The 17,751-nt window shown below is 42.8% G+C and overlaps 1 protein-coding gene across 1 annotated transcript in view; it reads left to right on the forward strand.

Annotated features, from left to right (window-relative positions):
• The window catches only part of LOC121621710 (1-phosphatidylinositol 4,5-bisphosphate phosphodiesterase beta-1), a 105,801-nt gene that overhangs the window by 14,189 nt on the left and 73,861 nt on the right, over positions 1-17,751 (forward strand). The window contains exon 3 of the mRNA XM_041958288.1: positions 17,483-17,551. Within this exon, the coding sequence (XP_041814222.1) occupies positions 17,483-17,551 (69 nt within the window). The remainder of the gene's footprint in view (positions 1-17,482; positions 17,552-17,751) is intronic.

Consider the following 17,751-nt stretch of genomic DNA (forward strand, 5'->3'; position numbering starts at 1 on the left):
ACTTTTGAGTCTAAAACTTATATTAGCCAGAGATGAAATAATGACTGAAATAAACACTTGTTGTGAGACTAAGTGCTTGTGTCCTCTGTGACTTACTGCCAACAGACAACAGCTCGTGTTGGCCCAATCAAGGGCGCTCTGTCTGACTGGCTGTTTAAAATATGACAGCAGAGTGAAGAGGATGATTAAGCTTCTCATTGTCTCATGGGTCCAGGTATTTATAACATTTATGCTGGCCTATTTCTGGGCTGCTTATTCAAAAAACGATCTCTATTGTGTTTGATGGCTTTCATCTGACACAGTTCACACAGAATGCGGTTTGGCGCTGAGCGCTCAGTGTTGGTGTGACGGAGGTGTTACACACAGTCACGGAAGTAGGAGAGTGAATGAAGGAAGAGCGAGACTCACCTTGGCTGGATTACTCAAATAATTACGCTGCCGTTCTCGTCAGCTGCCTTGTTTCATTCACTTGAACAACAACAACAAAAAAGCTGTCTGATTTTGAGCGTAAAAAATGTAAGGACGTCTTTCCAGTGTCAAAGAAAGGGCTTAATGAAATTTTGATGCGGATCACTGAGATGTGTGGTTCAGGCCGATGCCGGTAAATTGACTTTATCTCGACTCAATAGACTGTAATCAGCTGAAAGGCCTGATTCACTCTCACTCTCCCTGTTTTTGTTTCTGTCTCTGTCTGTCTGTCCGTCCCTGTCTTCATGCACACTGTCATTACTGTCTGTGGACATGTTGATTACCTCTCCATTATTACCTGCATGATTCATATATTGGTTTTGGTGCAGCAAAAAGCAGCAGGGCTTAATATTACTGGTATGAAATAGGCATCCCCTGTTTCATTGCTGTAATTTTTTTTCTTAATGAAATTGCTGTGCGTTAAAATGGCTTTCTCAAAGAATATAGCCCTGATTGATTTGGCGACACCTGTAGTTACTGGTGGTAACAGCAAATGTGGTTTAATACCATAGGTCGCAAAATTCTGGAGACAGCAAAGAAACTGTTTTAATAAAGAAGTCAGGAATAATTGGACTTTTTCCATCACTCAACCATAATCTGATTTTATTCTGCACATGGTATGAGTCTGCAGACAGCAGGGCAAAGTGTTCGTTACCTCACTGAGAAGTTGAAGGTTTGCAGCCTGTTGCCTGCTGCCCCTCATGCAGTAGCTCAGTGTGGCTGCTCCTTCTTGTTTCATTACTCCCTGCAATATTTCAAAGTGAACCATATGATGAAAATGACCATTGTATTGTTTTGTAGATACATTTTGGTGTTGTGGCACATGTTGCATTTCATGTGACGACTTCATAATAAAAGTAAGCTCTTGCTTTGCCAATTAAATGCTTTTCGTGTGAAGCTGCAGCAGTAGGAAATTTTGAGTTTGCAATAGCAGAAACTTAATGCAGCTTTTTTTTCCAGGAATGTTGCACAGACACCCAGTTTGTTATACTGTAAATATATAGATATTGCAAAACCTTCGTCATTGGGCTACATGCTCAGTCACCATTGTGTTATATCAGTCGGCCATAGATAGAGACTCAACAGACATTTTTTAAAATGAAAATCCTTGAGATTATCACTTTACTATTAACTTTTTTTGAAATTACATTAATAGCTTATCTTTGCCAGCATCAACCAGAGTCCTTGTTCTGATGCATTGGAATAACACTCTAACATTCATATATTCCATACACTGCATTACATTATCCTCCTGCGCAACTGGGAGTAATTCGATCACAGCAAGTAAATAAGCTGAGTCAAATGTGAACCTTGAGCATTTAAACCTTTATCATGAAATGTCAGAAGTAAGGCTCTGTAGCTTATCGGCCCCCAGGCAGCGGCTTTGGCCGCTCCAAGTGTGCAGTTGTCAGTCTGACATAGCCATGATTTGAATAGATTTAAATGTGCAGCGGAGGCCAGGCTGCTACTGTAGCTGTCAGTTAGATATTTGCATGGCTGCGACAGAATGGAGCTGTTGGTTGAGCTCTGCATCACAACACAGCTGAATCAGTCAGTGTCAGCTTGTTTATGCTTGTCTTCCCCTCCACCCCCCCTGCACCAGTCGGGCAGTGCCACCAAGCTGAACCAGTAAAGGCTGCACGAAGTGAACAAGTCAGAAAAATGAAATCAGAAAGTCGGATTATGACTAACCACTATGAACCATTCACTTCTCCCTTGTCTTATATTGGGTGAAATTTGACTTCCGTTGTTCAAACAAACTAGGTCATATGATGTGCTTTCACACCACTTATGAAGGCAAAAGTGTTAATACTTGTTTTGCCCCGCTCAAAGGCCGGGCAAAAGGCCTCACGTCATAGAGAGGAGCAAGACGCTATGAATTATTCACATGGGTAATAAAATAGCACAGCATAAGATTATGGTTGAGTGATGGAAAAAGTCCAATTATTGCCTGACTTCTTTATTAAAATACACATGGAAATTCACCACAGCTTCAAGGTGGACACACAAGATCAGTGTCACCAATTCAACATCTGACCAAATGTGAAACATGGCCACAATCTCCCCTTCTGTTCCTGAGTTATAGCGTTGAGTAATGGAAGTGACGTTCACCTTTGACCTTTTGGAGATAAAATGTTACTACTTGTTTTGTGAGGTCGCAGTGACCTTGATCTTTCGTCTCTGACCACCAAATTCTAATCACTTCACCAATGAGTACAAGTGAATTTTGTGCCAAATTGGAAGAAATCCCCCGCTGGTGTTCCAGAGAATGGGATGGACAGACGGACAGCCTGATAACATTATTCTTCCAACCACTGCTGTCACCAGCATGAAGCCGTAACAACTGCCAAACAACGCAATCAGAAACACTGCAGGCCTGTGATCTCATCCAGGAAGGTGCGGTTTATGTTTAATCATCCTCCATGTTTGTATTTTGCTTTTTTGTCAGGCAATTTGACCCATATGGCATGAAAATTGCACTTTGACTCTTTCTCTTAGCCCTTATTAATTCCACTGTGAATGAGTTTGCTCGACTCACCAGGGCATTTCTTAATGACATGATGGCTGGACATTGAGCGCCATGGTGGCTGTCAATAAAATGTGTAGATCAGTGGTGAGCTGTGTTTTGTATATCGCAATGGGCTGACCTGACATTTCATTTGTGGGGGTCAGAAATCAGAGGTTACAGTCGGTCACAGTAGTTTGTAGATCTCTGAGTGAGACAGAGTGCTGTTATCACAGGTCAGAAGGGATTCATTACATTTCTCAGTCATTGATTTGCTCTATTAGTTTTAATTATGCTAAATCGATTACAGTAGAAAATGTATAGCTTAGACATTTAACAGCTGATGCTTCTAGTAAACTGACATTTAAAATTTGCAAGGACTGTGTTTTATGAGTCAACAGAGAGACAGACTGACTCGCTCTCTCTTTCTTTTTTCATCTTCCATTCCCTTCCTTCCACTTCAAACGCTCCGAACCCAGCCCAGTTGCCATGACAATCCAATCCATGCAGCTTGTTTTCTGATGCTGCAAAGTACTCAAAACCCCCCTGCTGCTGTGATTTGACTGCCATCTCTGTACCAAGCCAGGTGGCTGCTTTCCTCAGGGAGCCCTTTCAAATAAAGGCATTCAGCCAAAAGACTTTGAAGTCCCACTGTAGACAAGCGCTCAAAAAGAGAACACACTTCCTTCCTGTTTCAACCAAGGCTTTGACGGGGACGCGTAGAGGGAGCACAACCTCATGTTGCTCATCAGTTTGTTGCAGTGTTAATGCTGCAAAAAAATAAGGAAGGCATAGGAGGACTGTACAGTCCTCAGTCCAGCTCATTTAATCACCAAAAACAACAAAGAAAGAAAGAAAAAAACATTTTTTGCTTGTGAAATTTGAGGGACTGGAAACCCAAATGACAACAACCTCGATCGTAGGTTTCAGCAAAAACGTTCAGGCTCACAATCACACCTACTAGTAATTTAGAGCTCCCAGTTCAGTTCCAGTTCCCTGTTGTGTGTAAAAGTGCTCAACACTTATCCACCCTGCTGCCCTGGATTCAATAATTAATCATCCTAACACAACAGAAGACCTTGCTATGTTATGTACATGCAGTATGCAGAGCCTTGTTCTTGCAACTCTTATCTGATCATGGTAAAGCAAACTGACCGAGACGATAGCACACTTGTACATGTGGAGTTTTGATTCAAAGGCTTGAATACACTTCTCTTTTGTTAAGCAGTTTAGTCTCCCCTCAATTTTATCAGCCTTTGACTGTGCAGTGTAGGTCAAAAGTTCACCCAGTAATGAAGTTCTCCCATTCTGTTTCTCTTCTCTTTCATCTACACTGTCACTGAGAACACGTAGATGAGAACTGAAATTAAAAGCATGCCGAAGTCAGAATGGCACGTCTTCAATTATTCCTTTCTCCTCTGAACAGTGTTGTAAAAAGTCAAAGACAAAAGGAGAAGTTAGCTTTGATGGCAAATAGTTATTTTTTGTTATTTAAGAGCGACAATACAAGTGTTTCTGCTCTTGCATGCCAACATTAGCAAAATTTGTCATCTGCCGACAGTGGGAGGGTTGATGTGAAAAGTTCAAGAAGTCATTAACAAACAACACAAAGGAGCAGAACATCCCATTAAGAGCAATGATGCTTCAGATAGAACAGATGACTGGCTAAAGGCACTTTTCTTTCCGGTATTAATGGCGTAGTCACGAAGATGTTATAAGCGAGAGAAATAAAACAAAATGTTGAGATGTCAAAGAAAAAAGGACACAAATGCTCCATGTTTGGCAGACCTCCGGGGACTCAGTGTTACCACGTCGCTTTGCTTTCGTCATGCTGCTTTCTCGCCCGGTACAGAAAGTGTAAGACCTGCATGTTATCAGTGTGTAGATTGTTGAGTGGTCAACAAGATTATCAGTTTCCTGTTCAGGAATGCAGAAAGAGGCTTCAAGCAGCCCGCCAGTTTCAGCATGCTGATAAAAAATTTAAAAAAATCACATGATACAACATGAAACATGACAGACCTCCTCCTGCTCAGTTTTTATTTCATAGCTGTCTGTCATACGTATTCATTACATACACAGATGAACCCTGCAGTAATTTATTAACCTGTTAATATATAAAGAGCCCCCCCGTCTCCTTCTTCCCCCTCCTCTCTAATGTTTCAAGCCAGTTTTTCCTTATTCATTGAAAGGCCTTGATACATTTTATTTAATTCATTTTGCTGGAGGAATCAGGGCAGTAGATGGCTTACACTCAAGTCCCATTTGCTAATAAGGCAATTACAGGCATTTTAGCTTTCGAACAATTTCCAGTCCTTCCTGCACATAAACGAATGACCAATCGCTCAAGTGGGCGACTGGTAAGAAGAGGTTTTTAAAACTCCATTTCCAAGAGACAGATGAAGAATGGTCAATGGGATAGCAAGGATAGATAATCACTCAGAGCAAAGAGTATGTTTTTTCCATCCACTGGTCTTGTTAATCATTAACAAGCATGTTGGGAAGGGCTGCATATCTTGTGTTCACTCTCAGAAGCCCTACACATGTCCTGTGTTTAGACAGCTCCCTGACAGATTTCACTTTGTGTTATTGCTTTGATGCACACTAATCGTAATAATTACATCAGATTTGATGTTTCAGAGGGTCATAATTCCCACCAGCGAGGGGTTTCTTGGTTTTTAATGCCACCCTGCTGCTTTTCATTTTAAGATGAATTCCTTTGTACTCTGAAGCAATTGTCTTGCTGCTGTCTCTCCATCTACTAATGCTCATGTCAAAAATCTTATTAACAACACACTGAGGGCCTCATTTTGGATTTTATTGCAGATTATTAACATCTCTACTTAGATACACGCATTCAAACTGAATGAGAGTTTAAAAAGAAATCTAAAAAGTCTTGTTAAAACCAAACGAAATGCAAGAAAGGACACTTTTGCTCAACAGAAGGCGTTGCCACAACCCTCTGTGACAGGCTCACAAATGCTTTCTTTGGGCACTTTCTCCATTATCACAGTGTTATATGTGTTTTACATTGCAGACAGGACCTGCCACCTCAATGTTTTTTTTGACTGGTAAATAGTGTTTTAAGAAGGTTTTCCACCATGCAATCACTCTGTTGTCCATCCCCGAATTTCCCTCAGACTCCCCCTCTTCCTCTCGCTGTTCCATTTCCACTCGAGCAACTAAGTGTGTCACAAATGTGGGTCACTCGCCTTTCTTTCCCCACTAAAGTCAATTCAATTTGGTGGAATGATAAGAAGGTATCAAATTTAAACTGCTTGCAGGTGCTCTGGGGCAAGACAAGAAGTGCGGCAGTCTGCCATACTTAAAATACCAGCTCCTCTCCGAGAGCCTTCCTCGAGAGAGTTACATGACAGGATGGAGAGGAACAACACCACCGCCCATTAGAAGAGAGGAAGAGAGGGACATGGAGAATTAGTTTTCATCAGTACATTAGCAGACAACCTGAAGCCAGAGTGGCAGTGAAGCGCTTTACGCTGATTTTCCCCACAGTCCCATTTTGCTCTCCCGATGCTCATATTGTCTTTGCATCTGCATCAATCACCTTCTGACAAACACACAGAATTCCCTGTCGTTTCTTTGACCTTTGGTAATCCATACTCTGGTCAGCGAGTACAGCAGCACTGCCATCAAGCGTCAAGGCACTCATGGAGGTCATCCTCCAGGAGTGGAACATTTAGGACAGCACAAAATGTCTCAAACTCATACACTCGGTGTAATGAAGGATCACTGCAGAACTTAAAAGTAAGGGAGGACATACCAAGTACTAGAACATTCCATACTTGTTGGATTCACTCAAGGTGATTGTCTTTGCATACCAAGATTCAAGCAAGACATATCTCTCTATGATGTTATCATGTATACCTAGAATGAAGTTCAGTTTTGTCCTCTTCCTATGAATTGTGATGGTGATCCTTTATAAAAATATTTCTTTATGTTCAGAGCGTGTGTTTGTTTATGCTGTGCCCTGTACTTAACTAGAAAAAGCTTTCAGAACTCAGTCATGACTGGGTCAGTGCTCGATACAAAAATCAAAGTTCAACTACCAATTAATATCTCAATTAAGAACCCCACTTCCTGATCTCAGGAAGTAAACATAAACAGTCAGTTTGAGAATCAATAAACAGTTGGCCAACAAAAATAAACCCATGTGATGCCTCTTTCATCTAAAAGAGAAGCTTATTGATTCTCCAACAACTCTGGAGTTACCTCCCATATCCAGCCAATCTGTAGAACAGATGAACTACGAATTACGGACTCTTTGGCTCGTTGCCAGGGGTTGGCAAGCTAATCGACTCTCAGGCCACACTGGGCCTTTTCCACTGGGGAGTCATGAGTCATGTTAGCTGTGCACTTTTTCTGAATTCATTAATATTCTGAGGATGGTCTGGAAGCTTCAGAGGGCCGGATGTGGCCAGTTCACTGGTGTAGACTAGTTCCCTGGCTGATTTATGTGTTTCGTCCTGGATGCAATGCTGTGTGGTGGCACAGTTGAACTGAATACTGACAGTGGAAGCAGAGTTGTTTGGGTTAGCCAGTTGGCAGTCATCTCCTCTGAAAGATGAAGGTAGCCTGTGCTGCTGCTGTCGCATTACAGACGCTTGTGTGAAAAAAACTGCGTCCCAGGAATTAAACAAAACAGCAGCACACCACTTTCATGTGTCTGTATCTCTGTATCTATGTCAGTTTTTTGAATTGTAACTGTTCCAATGGCCATATTTTGAATACATAACTGATTTTAAAGAAGCTCAATGACATATATCTATACATTACTGTGTTATTTGAAGGTGTACAAGTAAGATAACTGCTGCAGCAGCAATGGCCCCATGTTTACTTGTGCCTACAACCCAGATTTATCAAGGCTAACTCAAGTTAGCATGATATGCTAGAAGTTGCGGTGTGGAAATGCTAAAGATATTATTGAGATCATTTAGAAACAGTGTTGCAATTATATTGTTGTCAGGTCTTTTTTGGCACTTATGCCAGTTCCCTGTCCTCTGTTCTCCCTCATCCTCCCCTCACTGTATTTAGTGTTTACCTGAACTGATCAAACTGCTGTAGTTGGAGAAAGAGAAGTGTGGAGGGAGGAGGAAGTATAACCAGAGAGTGTTTAAAGAAGGATCTCGGGGAAGAGGAGACACAGACACAGAAAGTGAGAGACGGAGAGCTTTGCCTGCAGAAAGAAGTGAAAAATGCATTTCTGTTAGCCGCCCGCTTTGTCCTGACTTCAAAGGGCCCATGGATTGTACTTCGGAGGTGTCTAAATGAGGTGATGTGAAAGATGAGAGCCAGAGCTGCACTGTATCTGCCACTGGCAGTGATTCTCAGAGGACTTCAGTGGAGAGCCCGGCACAAGCACACACAGGCACACTGATCACTTTCAGCCCAATGACTTGAATACAGAGATGAACGGTTGAATGTACCTTCCAGCCACTGCTTGAATGCTGAGAATTTAATTTGTAACATAACCTGCAAGGACACGGTGAGGAAATTTCCAGATACCCAGAGGAAACAGTATTTTTGTAATTGAATAAAAACAATATATGACATAGAAAAGTTGTGTGCATCATAGTATGTGAGTGTGTTTGTTATATGTGTATGTAAACCAGTGTCTGTGTTTGTGTTTTGTCTGGCCTTTGATTACCTTACCATGTGTTTTCATGCATTCCTGCATGCGTGCGAGTCTGTGTGTGTGGATCTCAGATGTTCCACAGCAGCAGATAAGAGCCATTCACTTTGTGCCTGAAGGAAGCCACACAGACAGAGGAGCAGACTTACATGATGTGGAGGAGTGAGGACAGAAGAAGACGGAGGAAGGGATGGGAGGTGGTATGTTAGCATATGTGAGTGTGTGTGTATTGGTGGGGCATCCGTCAAGATGTGAACCGTCGTCCATCGACACAAGAGCTGCCGTCAAGATTCAAGACGACAGGAGGGAAGCATGGAGGGAGCGTGGATGAAGAGGGACAGAGGAGGCAGATATCCAGCAAGAGGAGAGGTGAGAGAAGTGAGACAGAGAGGCACATGTCCACAACAGCAGAGGCAGAGACGGACAAGAGAGGACGGTGTAAGCGGGGGGGCAAGTAAATCCATCCAGAGGCATAACAAAGGCAGTGCGAGGGAGAACAACAGAGGATGATGGACAGATGAGGGAAGCAGCTCTGCTTTCTCTGTCATCCCACTCAGTTCTGCTATCTATCAGAGAGGAGCGCACTCCCTCCAGTATCACTCACTACACTCCACCCGTCACTGTGGAGGCGAGTGTGTGTCTGCATGCGCTTCCAAGACTTGATTGGTCTAGCACACCCCAAGGAAAATGGTGACCAGTGCAAGCCGAGGGGGCTCACATCATCGCTCTCAGTCCTCGAGTGTTTAAAATGACTGAGCACAGCAGACTCTGCAGATTGATGATAGAGAGGAGCTGGAGTTTGTGTGTGTACATTCACAAGTGTGTGTGCTTCTGCTTATAGAGTTGTGTTTGTGAGTGCGCGTAGCACCTGATGTGTGTGCGTGCTGATGTATAGAACAAAGCTTCCTGCAGCCTTTATCTCAGCATTGGTTGTTTTGCGGAGCGTGTCGGCTGCTGATAGCCACTATCAGCCGCAGCCATGCTACTCCATCGCCCAGCCTCAGTGTTTTTCTTCCCACATAGCCATCCCTCCCTCGCTCCCTCCTTGCCGCCTTTCCTTGTTTTTTCCCTCATTCCCTCTGACCCCTAATCCCTATGTCTTCTCCCCATCTGTCTGACTAAGTTTCCAACTCATCCAATTGCCAAGGTCACATATTTATAACTTTGCACATCTTTTAATGAGTTAACTCAACATGTGCACTCCCTCATTTAACCCATTGAAAATGCACATTCCAGTAAATGTGCATGCTCCGGTACAGTAGAATTGCAGTAGCTGCAAATCCAGCAAGATAAATTCTTACTGTATTTCTAGACCTGCCTGGTGAATAAACTTGTTTGGAGCATAACCCTGATTCTGACGTGACAGATAAACTAAATATCCCATGAGATGTGAGCAAATCCTATACAATCTCTCCAGCCTGCTACTCACTACATTAGCTGTTACAGCATTAGAAAAAGTCTGTACCTACAGTCTGTAGAAACTTGGCTCAGCAGTCCATGTTGTAATTGGTGTTTAAGAGGATTGACATGGCAACCAACAACCAGTGGAATTTTATAGTAAAGTAATGGGAAATTACGTGACGTTTGCAGCAGAGGAAGGTATATATTGAGTGGTATTTAGTGATAGCGAACAAGTGATTAAGGAGTATTTACAGTATTTACCATACAGAGTGACAGGCTGCACACGGATGATGCTTTTAGCTTAAACAGCGTTAGTTAACAGCACTCGGGTTGCACCAAAACTCCCTTTGGAATTTCCCTTTAAAAGGTCAGCATACAAAAGGAATTCCAGAGTTTTAACAGGGAAATAAACAAGAGTTGAAGAAGTGACTCATAATAAAACACGGCCATCGTCAGTTGGCCAGTCGGCAGTGTGTGGATTTTCTCTGCTTTACGTCATTGTAAGCTGAATATTTTTGGATTTAGTTGGACAAAACACAGTTCGCCAACCCATATATAATGCTTTAGGCTGCTCCAGAGCATGTCAGCCATGTTTTCTCATTACCACTTGTGACAAATCTCCACCTGCATTCACATCTTTTCAGTGCCAGAGTAAAAGTGGGCCCAGATTAATTCCGTAATTGCACAGAATACGATAGTTACTAGCCATACTGTGGAGAAAAAAAACTGCATTGCTCCCACATGGTGATTGGTTTTAGGACTGCCTGGCTGAGATCTGTGCATTCACACAGTGCATTTGCCTGGCTGAGATAGAGGACTGCACCCTTTAGAAAACCCAGATTTTAGCGTGGTAAAGGTTAGAGATACTAGCCCAATGACTGAAGCACCTCTCAGAGTGGATCCATGAGCAGCCTATTCAGCTGCACATAGAAATTACCTTCATGAATTACACTTGAAAGCTTATGTGAGTTTAGAATCCATTTTAGAGATCTACAGGTTTCTTTGTGTACAAGCCATTCAGTTTGAGGAAAAATACACAGCTGCGGTGGAGTAAATGCTCTTTCAGTTCATCTCATTCACACCGTAAAGAGAAGTTGTCCTTGGTTGGTCGCTTGTGATGAAGCGTTGATTTGTTTGAAGACTGAATTTCATTTTTTGATGCTACAGAGGAAGAGAAGGAAGGGGGAGGACTGGAGACATGGAACAGGGTGGATGGATGAAAAACAGAGTGAATTAGTGGCTCAGTTTAAATAGGCCCTCAGGCAGCCTCGCGGCAATGCCAGACTCTTCAATTTGGCTCAAGGCCTTTGTCGCATGCCATAGCTCATTTCTCTCGCACTTTTACTGTCACGCTCCATTTTTTACTGCCTAATAAAACGTTTAATCCATAGAGATTATTTAAAACATACTATGGCCTCCTGTGGTGTGGACACGTATATGTGCAGAAATGTGTATGCAAAATGTCCACAAAGTAATTTTCCTCCTACGTAGACGCTTTCTCCTCTTTTGTCTGACTGCTCGCAGCTCTCTCTCTCTCTCTCTCTCTCTCTCTCTCTCTCTCTCTCTCTCTCTCTCTCTCCGTCTCTTTCTCTCAATCTCTCTTTAGTCAGCCACTTCAGGTGAGGAGGTTTGTGACTGTGGAGCTGTTAGAGTCGCTCTATAGGAACCCGAGAGTGGAACAGCAGAGTGGATGTGACTCTCAGCCAAGTTCAAGCACAGCTCTCCACGCACCGTTTTCCCTTGTAACAGTACATGTTTCCTGGCAGCCGAGTGTCGCTGGAGGGCCACTTTCAGGGACAGGCACAGCACCTGTGTGGCTTTAGTGTGTTTTGTTCCACACAAGTATTAGCTCTGTTTGTGATTAGGGAATCACATCCGTGCCCAGAATCCAATGACCCTAAGTCAGTGGGCCCTTGAATACTCTTATGCATAGTGAATGCAGAAGTGTCATTTGTTGCGCAATAGTCTCTTGTAGCTTTGCATTACATAAACCCCAAATTTTTTTATCTATTTTATCTTTTACTTCTGTTGCATTCTAAGTTGAGTATCCTGCCCCCTAATGTAGGTTAATTAGTAACTGTAACATGATTCATTCTCAGAGTCAGACAAAGGGTAGGATTAGGCATCTCAGCAGCCTTTATTTGGCAGGAAATCCAAATTATATGATGTGAGTACAACAGTCAGTGTACCACAGGGCATGTCTATCAAGTACATTTACATACGGCAGCAACAGACACACACACCGGCATGGCACGCTGCAGAGGGGGCTTTCCTGTAACAACAAAACCAGCTGAGCAGGTGTTGCAGTATGAAGTGTGGAGATAATGTGAAGTCTGGTTTGTGAGATGACATGAAAAGCAATGTGAAAAAACTGTTTCACACATCTAAACTGCTACAACGGTTTTTTAAATTGACTTCAAATGAGGCTTAATGTTGGCACAGTTTGTCTTGACTGTCTCCCAGTATTGAATACACCAACATTGCTCCACCGTGTGGCTGTGCAATAGATGCTACTAGCCTGATTAGCCACAGAACATACTAAATTCAACAGGCTGACCAGCAAAATAAACAGCAAGTAAGTAAGTAATGCAACATAGAAATGAGGGCCTTGCAAAATGCAAAACTCAAAGGTTTGTAGTTGGTATCGATCCATTTTTGAGCTTCAATATTGAAACAAATCCCACTCTGTATTGGCTCTCAAAGCAGTGCAAAGTAAGATTATTAGCACACTCATATATCTTAAGAGTTTTCAGTTGTTGTGGGGACATTTCCATCCAGTCAATCCACTGGGCCTTCATGGTGGAAGTAGATGCAGACTTTAATGTTGGTTCTTGCAGCCAACAATAGACAAATTGCCAGGCTTTGCTCGCAATGTTACCTTCCACATCTTTGTGTTACTGGTCTCGGTGTTTAGGTGAGAAAAAATTTTGTTACCAGGTGTAACTCTAGTTCTATGAGTATGTGTGTAGCCATGCAGCTGCATGTTATCACAGCCACAGTAAACCAAATTGCAAATTCTATGTCGTGGCAGACCGTGACGCCAGTGACAGTGACCAACAACCCACACCTATTGTGTATGAGCCAAGACCCTCCCAAAGCTTTCAACGAGTCATGGGATGCATATTAAGCTAATTTAGTCCATGAGGTGGCATAAAGGAAGGGGCCTCCCTGACATGTTATACCAGTATATGTGTGTGTGTGTATAGCCTGTCAGTAGTTGTGTAAGCAAGCCTTACTGCCCAGCAGCCTGATATGGACATGCAGTGCTATTGATGAAAAATGACACAATAGAACTAACCATTAAATGGTTGTTAGTAGATTAATGATCTGGTTTACCTCTTTTGCTTTCTCACAATTCAAATAAATAAAACTATTGTACTGTTAAACAACACAATTGTTGCTATTATAGAGCACTCCTTGAAATCCTGTCCTTCCCAAATGAAAGCGTGAATGTGCTGGCCCCGCTACAATTCACAAAAGAGTCCTGTCTCAAACATCTCCCCCTTCATTGGCTCTGTGTGCATTCACCTCTCCCTCCTTCCTGCCCTCACTTTCTTTGCTCCTTGTCTCCGTTGCTCAGCAGAGGCCCCCGAGCCCTGTGGAGTGCACATCCATTTTGAACCCCGCGGCTGTCAAGCGCGCTGTTGGTAAATGAGCAAGCTAACCTGTGGCTTTCAGTCTCCCCGCTTGCACTCATCATTTTCTCCATCTCAACCACCTATTCCATCTTTCTTTAACATTCTCTCCCTTTTTTCTCACACCAGCAACAGAACCCTTTGTTATAAAACCAACCAACCTGGCCAGACTCTGCAAGCCCTGTTGTAGACACTCTGTAAAGACTGTTTTATTCAAAGCACCCTGTAACAGATTTTCCCCAGATAGCCTTAAGTCAAATTTTGTATATCACATTTCATACACTGGTGAACTCAATGTCTAGGTCTAAAACAAGAGCAGTGCATATAAATTAGATGTAATAAGTGCATGAAGCAGATGCACATTTGACAACCAAATGACTCACAGATAAATGATAGATTTCCTGCAAAGTTTCGTGCAAACACCCGCTCCTTACTTGCCAATTGGAAAAGGAATGGGTTTAATTTTAAGAGGAAGGCAGCGTGTTGCAGATGTTGCGTGAACAGCAGCTCGACATCAGAGATAGACACACAGAAAACAAAGCCCAGGGCAAGCGCATGTTAAACATGTTCATTAATTTCTGTAGTTTCTCTCCTGCTGGCCCTGCTTGCTTCCTGGACGTGCCGTGGATCTCAATAGGCTTTGGATCCCCACTCGCTGTTTTGATGCACACAGAAATGCCCTGAGAGAGGGAGGGAAATAGGAGAAAGGGACAGAGCAAGAGGCAGCATGATAAATGAAGAGAGATGACGGAAATGAGGAGATAAAGAACACATGTCATAGGAAATAAATAAGAGAAATTATGGTTGGACTGCTAGACAGAAAGAAAGTACGTTAATTAAGTAACTCTGCAGTGTCTGCAATTATTAGTCCAAGTCAACATTAAAAAATGTCATTGGCATCAGCTTTTATTTACATCTGCACACTGAGTAAGCCTCTGCACACTGTAGAAAATGCTGACACGGTTCTTTGGATGTTACGGTAATGGCTGCTCGTCTCAGTCGCCAACTGTGTGTGCAGCTTGTGACCCACACGGGCAGTTTGCTTTACCTTTAATCAGTCTGCTCTACAGGTCAACACTTAACCAATGACGCCCGACCAGTTTGAACTGTGTTAACTGTGCATGGCTAGAGGGCACAAAAAAGGACCCCATCAGTGAGCTGCTTCCTGAAGCCCCACTGTTCCACTAGGCCTTCATGCGGAGCTCCATCTCTCTAAAGAGACTTCAAAGGCAGGCATTTGCAGACCCAATGTGGGCGTTAACCTTTGACTCAGAGGCTCTCTCTGTGCAAACAGGGACAGTCTAATTGATGCTACGCACTGCAAAAAAGGAATAACTTGTCCTTGTGGATTACAGCCATAGAATAGAGTGCTTTAATTTCCGCCTCTTATATGGAGACAGACAGTGGCTGCTCATCTACTGTAGAGAAGTGGCTACAATTTTTTAAGACCGCTAGTGACCAATTGTTTGCATCTACTAATGCGTATATGACATGGATATGGCTGCTAAAAGTGCTGATTTGAATAAAATAATAATGAATAAGTTACATTTTTCAACTGCTACTGTAAGTAGAGTTCGTAGGTGACAAAAACAAAGAACTAATGTACACTAAAATGATTTTTATAAATTAGAAAATATAAATTGGGGACTACTAAGGTAGGTATGGATTTGTAGATAAGGAGGAATGGCTGGGTGCAATTTTCCGCGAACCTCACGGCCTTGAGATGGTCAGATACCGGCATCGCGGCTGCAGATTGAGTCAAGCCCCTGTCGCTCCTTGTCTCCCCAGATAATGCTGAGTGGACACACAGTTCACTCTGGTTAATTTTCCACCTCATGTCCTGGCTCCCTCTCAGATGGAGAGAGCGATAATACAGACTGATAAAGGCATGTGGTGACTGAAGGAAGGTAGCAGGGGCCCTCTGTATGATTGCATTTCGTATGTAGTTACTGCTAACCACATCATTCGCCGTTTAAAGAACAATAGGCTTGCTAATAAGCATGAAACATTTGGTCAGTGGATTGGTGGACTCAGGAATAGCAGACAGATGAGTTAGGGTTGATAGGGTGCATATCTCTGACGTGTCCACTTACAGATGGACACCGGCTGCCTTTCAGGCTGGAGAGGAAGTACACATTGCTGTAATCTGAAATTGTAATCTACGTTGTAAGAAGGTTATCCTATGCACATTTTTTCACGGTGTTTATACTTATTTACCAGCCGTGACAGCGTGGCTGGTATTGTTTCCAACTTGTTAGTCTGTGTGTGTGTCATCATGGTAAAATGTGGTCCTGGAGATGCCTATTGCAGCAGGAACTACTACAGAAGTGGTTTTGAGTTTGTTGCAAGGTGTTTATATATATGTGGACAGATTTTGTCAACGCAATAGCTTCATAACCGTGCAAGATGCAGTCACAAAACCGTACAGGTGTCGAGATCAAAAGGAAGGTCATGTTTGAGGATGGGTGTGGTCCAAAAAAGGGCACTGGAAATAGGGGGAGGAAGTGAGGAAGTGGCCATTGGCCCCCCTAGAGACCTAGAGACCATGTTTAGGTGGGATCACACCACCACCAGTGCCAAATTGGTCAATGTGGTGCAATGGAACACATGACATGAGAGAAGTGAGTTTGGTAAAACAGTGACTGTGCCATATTCATTTAATATGCCTGATTATTCATTCATGGTCGATGGAAGTGATGTCAATATTGACATGTATGTGTTTTGCTGAAAAATTCCCTCGTTTTGATTCAAACAATGTACAGCATCACAACCATGTGAGATGCAGTGCCGAAACTTTACATGTGTGTAGTGGAGATCAAAATGAAGGCTGAGTTTCGAGATGGCTGTGGTCCAACCCATGAGTACTGAGTACTCATGTAATAATATAATAATGACTACTGAGTTCTTATGGGTCGGAACCTCAACATGTTGACAGCCATCACGGCTGATTTAATCCCATTGTAGGATGGTCTCTAGTTTTGAACTCTGTCCAACTTTGGCTCAGCATCACAATGATATGATGTGAAATATTTGAGCTGTAAAATGGAACAAGAAGCTCTGACATGGCTTCCCACACTGCCATATCAATAATGAATCAACAGTGGAGACGAGGTTTCCGTTAACTTGAAATACTGTTAGAGGGAGCTGTTCTTAATTTTTTGGTTCAGTCATGATGTTGATATTCATGGTGATTTCAAGGCTGTCTTCATTAGGCTGCCATGTTATGTCTCTTTGCCAGTTGACTGCCACTCACACGGCTGACTCCAGCCAAGCTGTGGCAAGCAGAACATTGTGTATGTGTGGAGTCTTTTGCATCCAGCCACTTGTTTTTTTTCCTTGCCAGCCAGTGGTGTGTTGCAGCTGAGGATACTATCTGTCAGGAAACACAATGTGCACCTTTTTCTTTTGTTCCTGGCATGGCACACAGTGATGTTATGAGGAAATTCTCTGAAACCTATTCTGTGTATGTGTGCTTGTGAAGTGCTTTGTTTGTCCTAATTTTCTGCACAACACTGCAAGGACGCTTTAGCGGCGCAAAGTGTCATTAGGGTTGCATCTATCTGCACTGAGTGACTCCCACATGGCATCCAGTTTTGAGGCTAATGTGTGCCCCTAAACACTTACGGTTGTTCAAACACACAAGCCCTTCAGCCACAGGTGGAAGGTTTGGAAATTGAAAGGGCTGCTGAACTGTTTCCCTTCGCCTTGGATCCCAAACAGCACCCATGGGCAGAGAATGTCCTTGTGTTTTAAACTGTCTTTGAAGCCTTTGAATTTTCACTTGGTTGACATTAATACTGATGTAGCCGTGCTTTTTCTTCACAGGATACAGACCTACTCGACATAGCGTACATAAAAGATGCCAGAAATGGAAAGTGCACCAAAACGCCAAAGGTAAGCCATTGAACTAATCTGACTTTGCTTGCCCAGCCCAGGTGCTTTGATATACATATGAAAACAGATTTATTCAGATGCCTTGTGGTTGTTTGTCTATGCAGAGGAGTGGGGAACCTTTTTCCTATCAAGGATTATTTCAGTTTTTCTAACATCCTTCAGGGGCCATACTGAATGAATGAAAACATATATCTTGCTAA

The sequence above is a fragment of the Chelmon rostratus genome, chromosome 18, assembly GCF_017976325.1.
Source record: "Chelmon rostratus isolate fCheRos1 chromosome 18, fCheRos1.pri, whole genome shotgun sequence".
Lineage (NCBI taxonomy): Eukaryota > Metazoa > Chordata > Actinopteri > Chaetodontiformes > Chaetodontidae > Chelmon > Chelmon rostratus.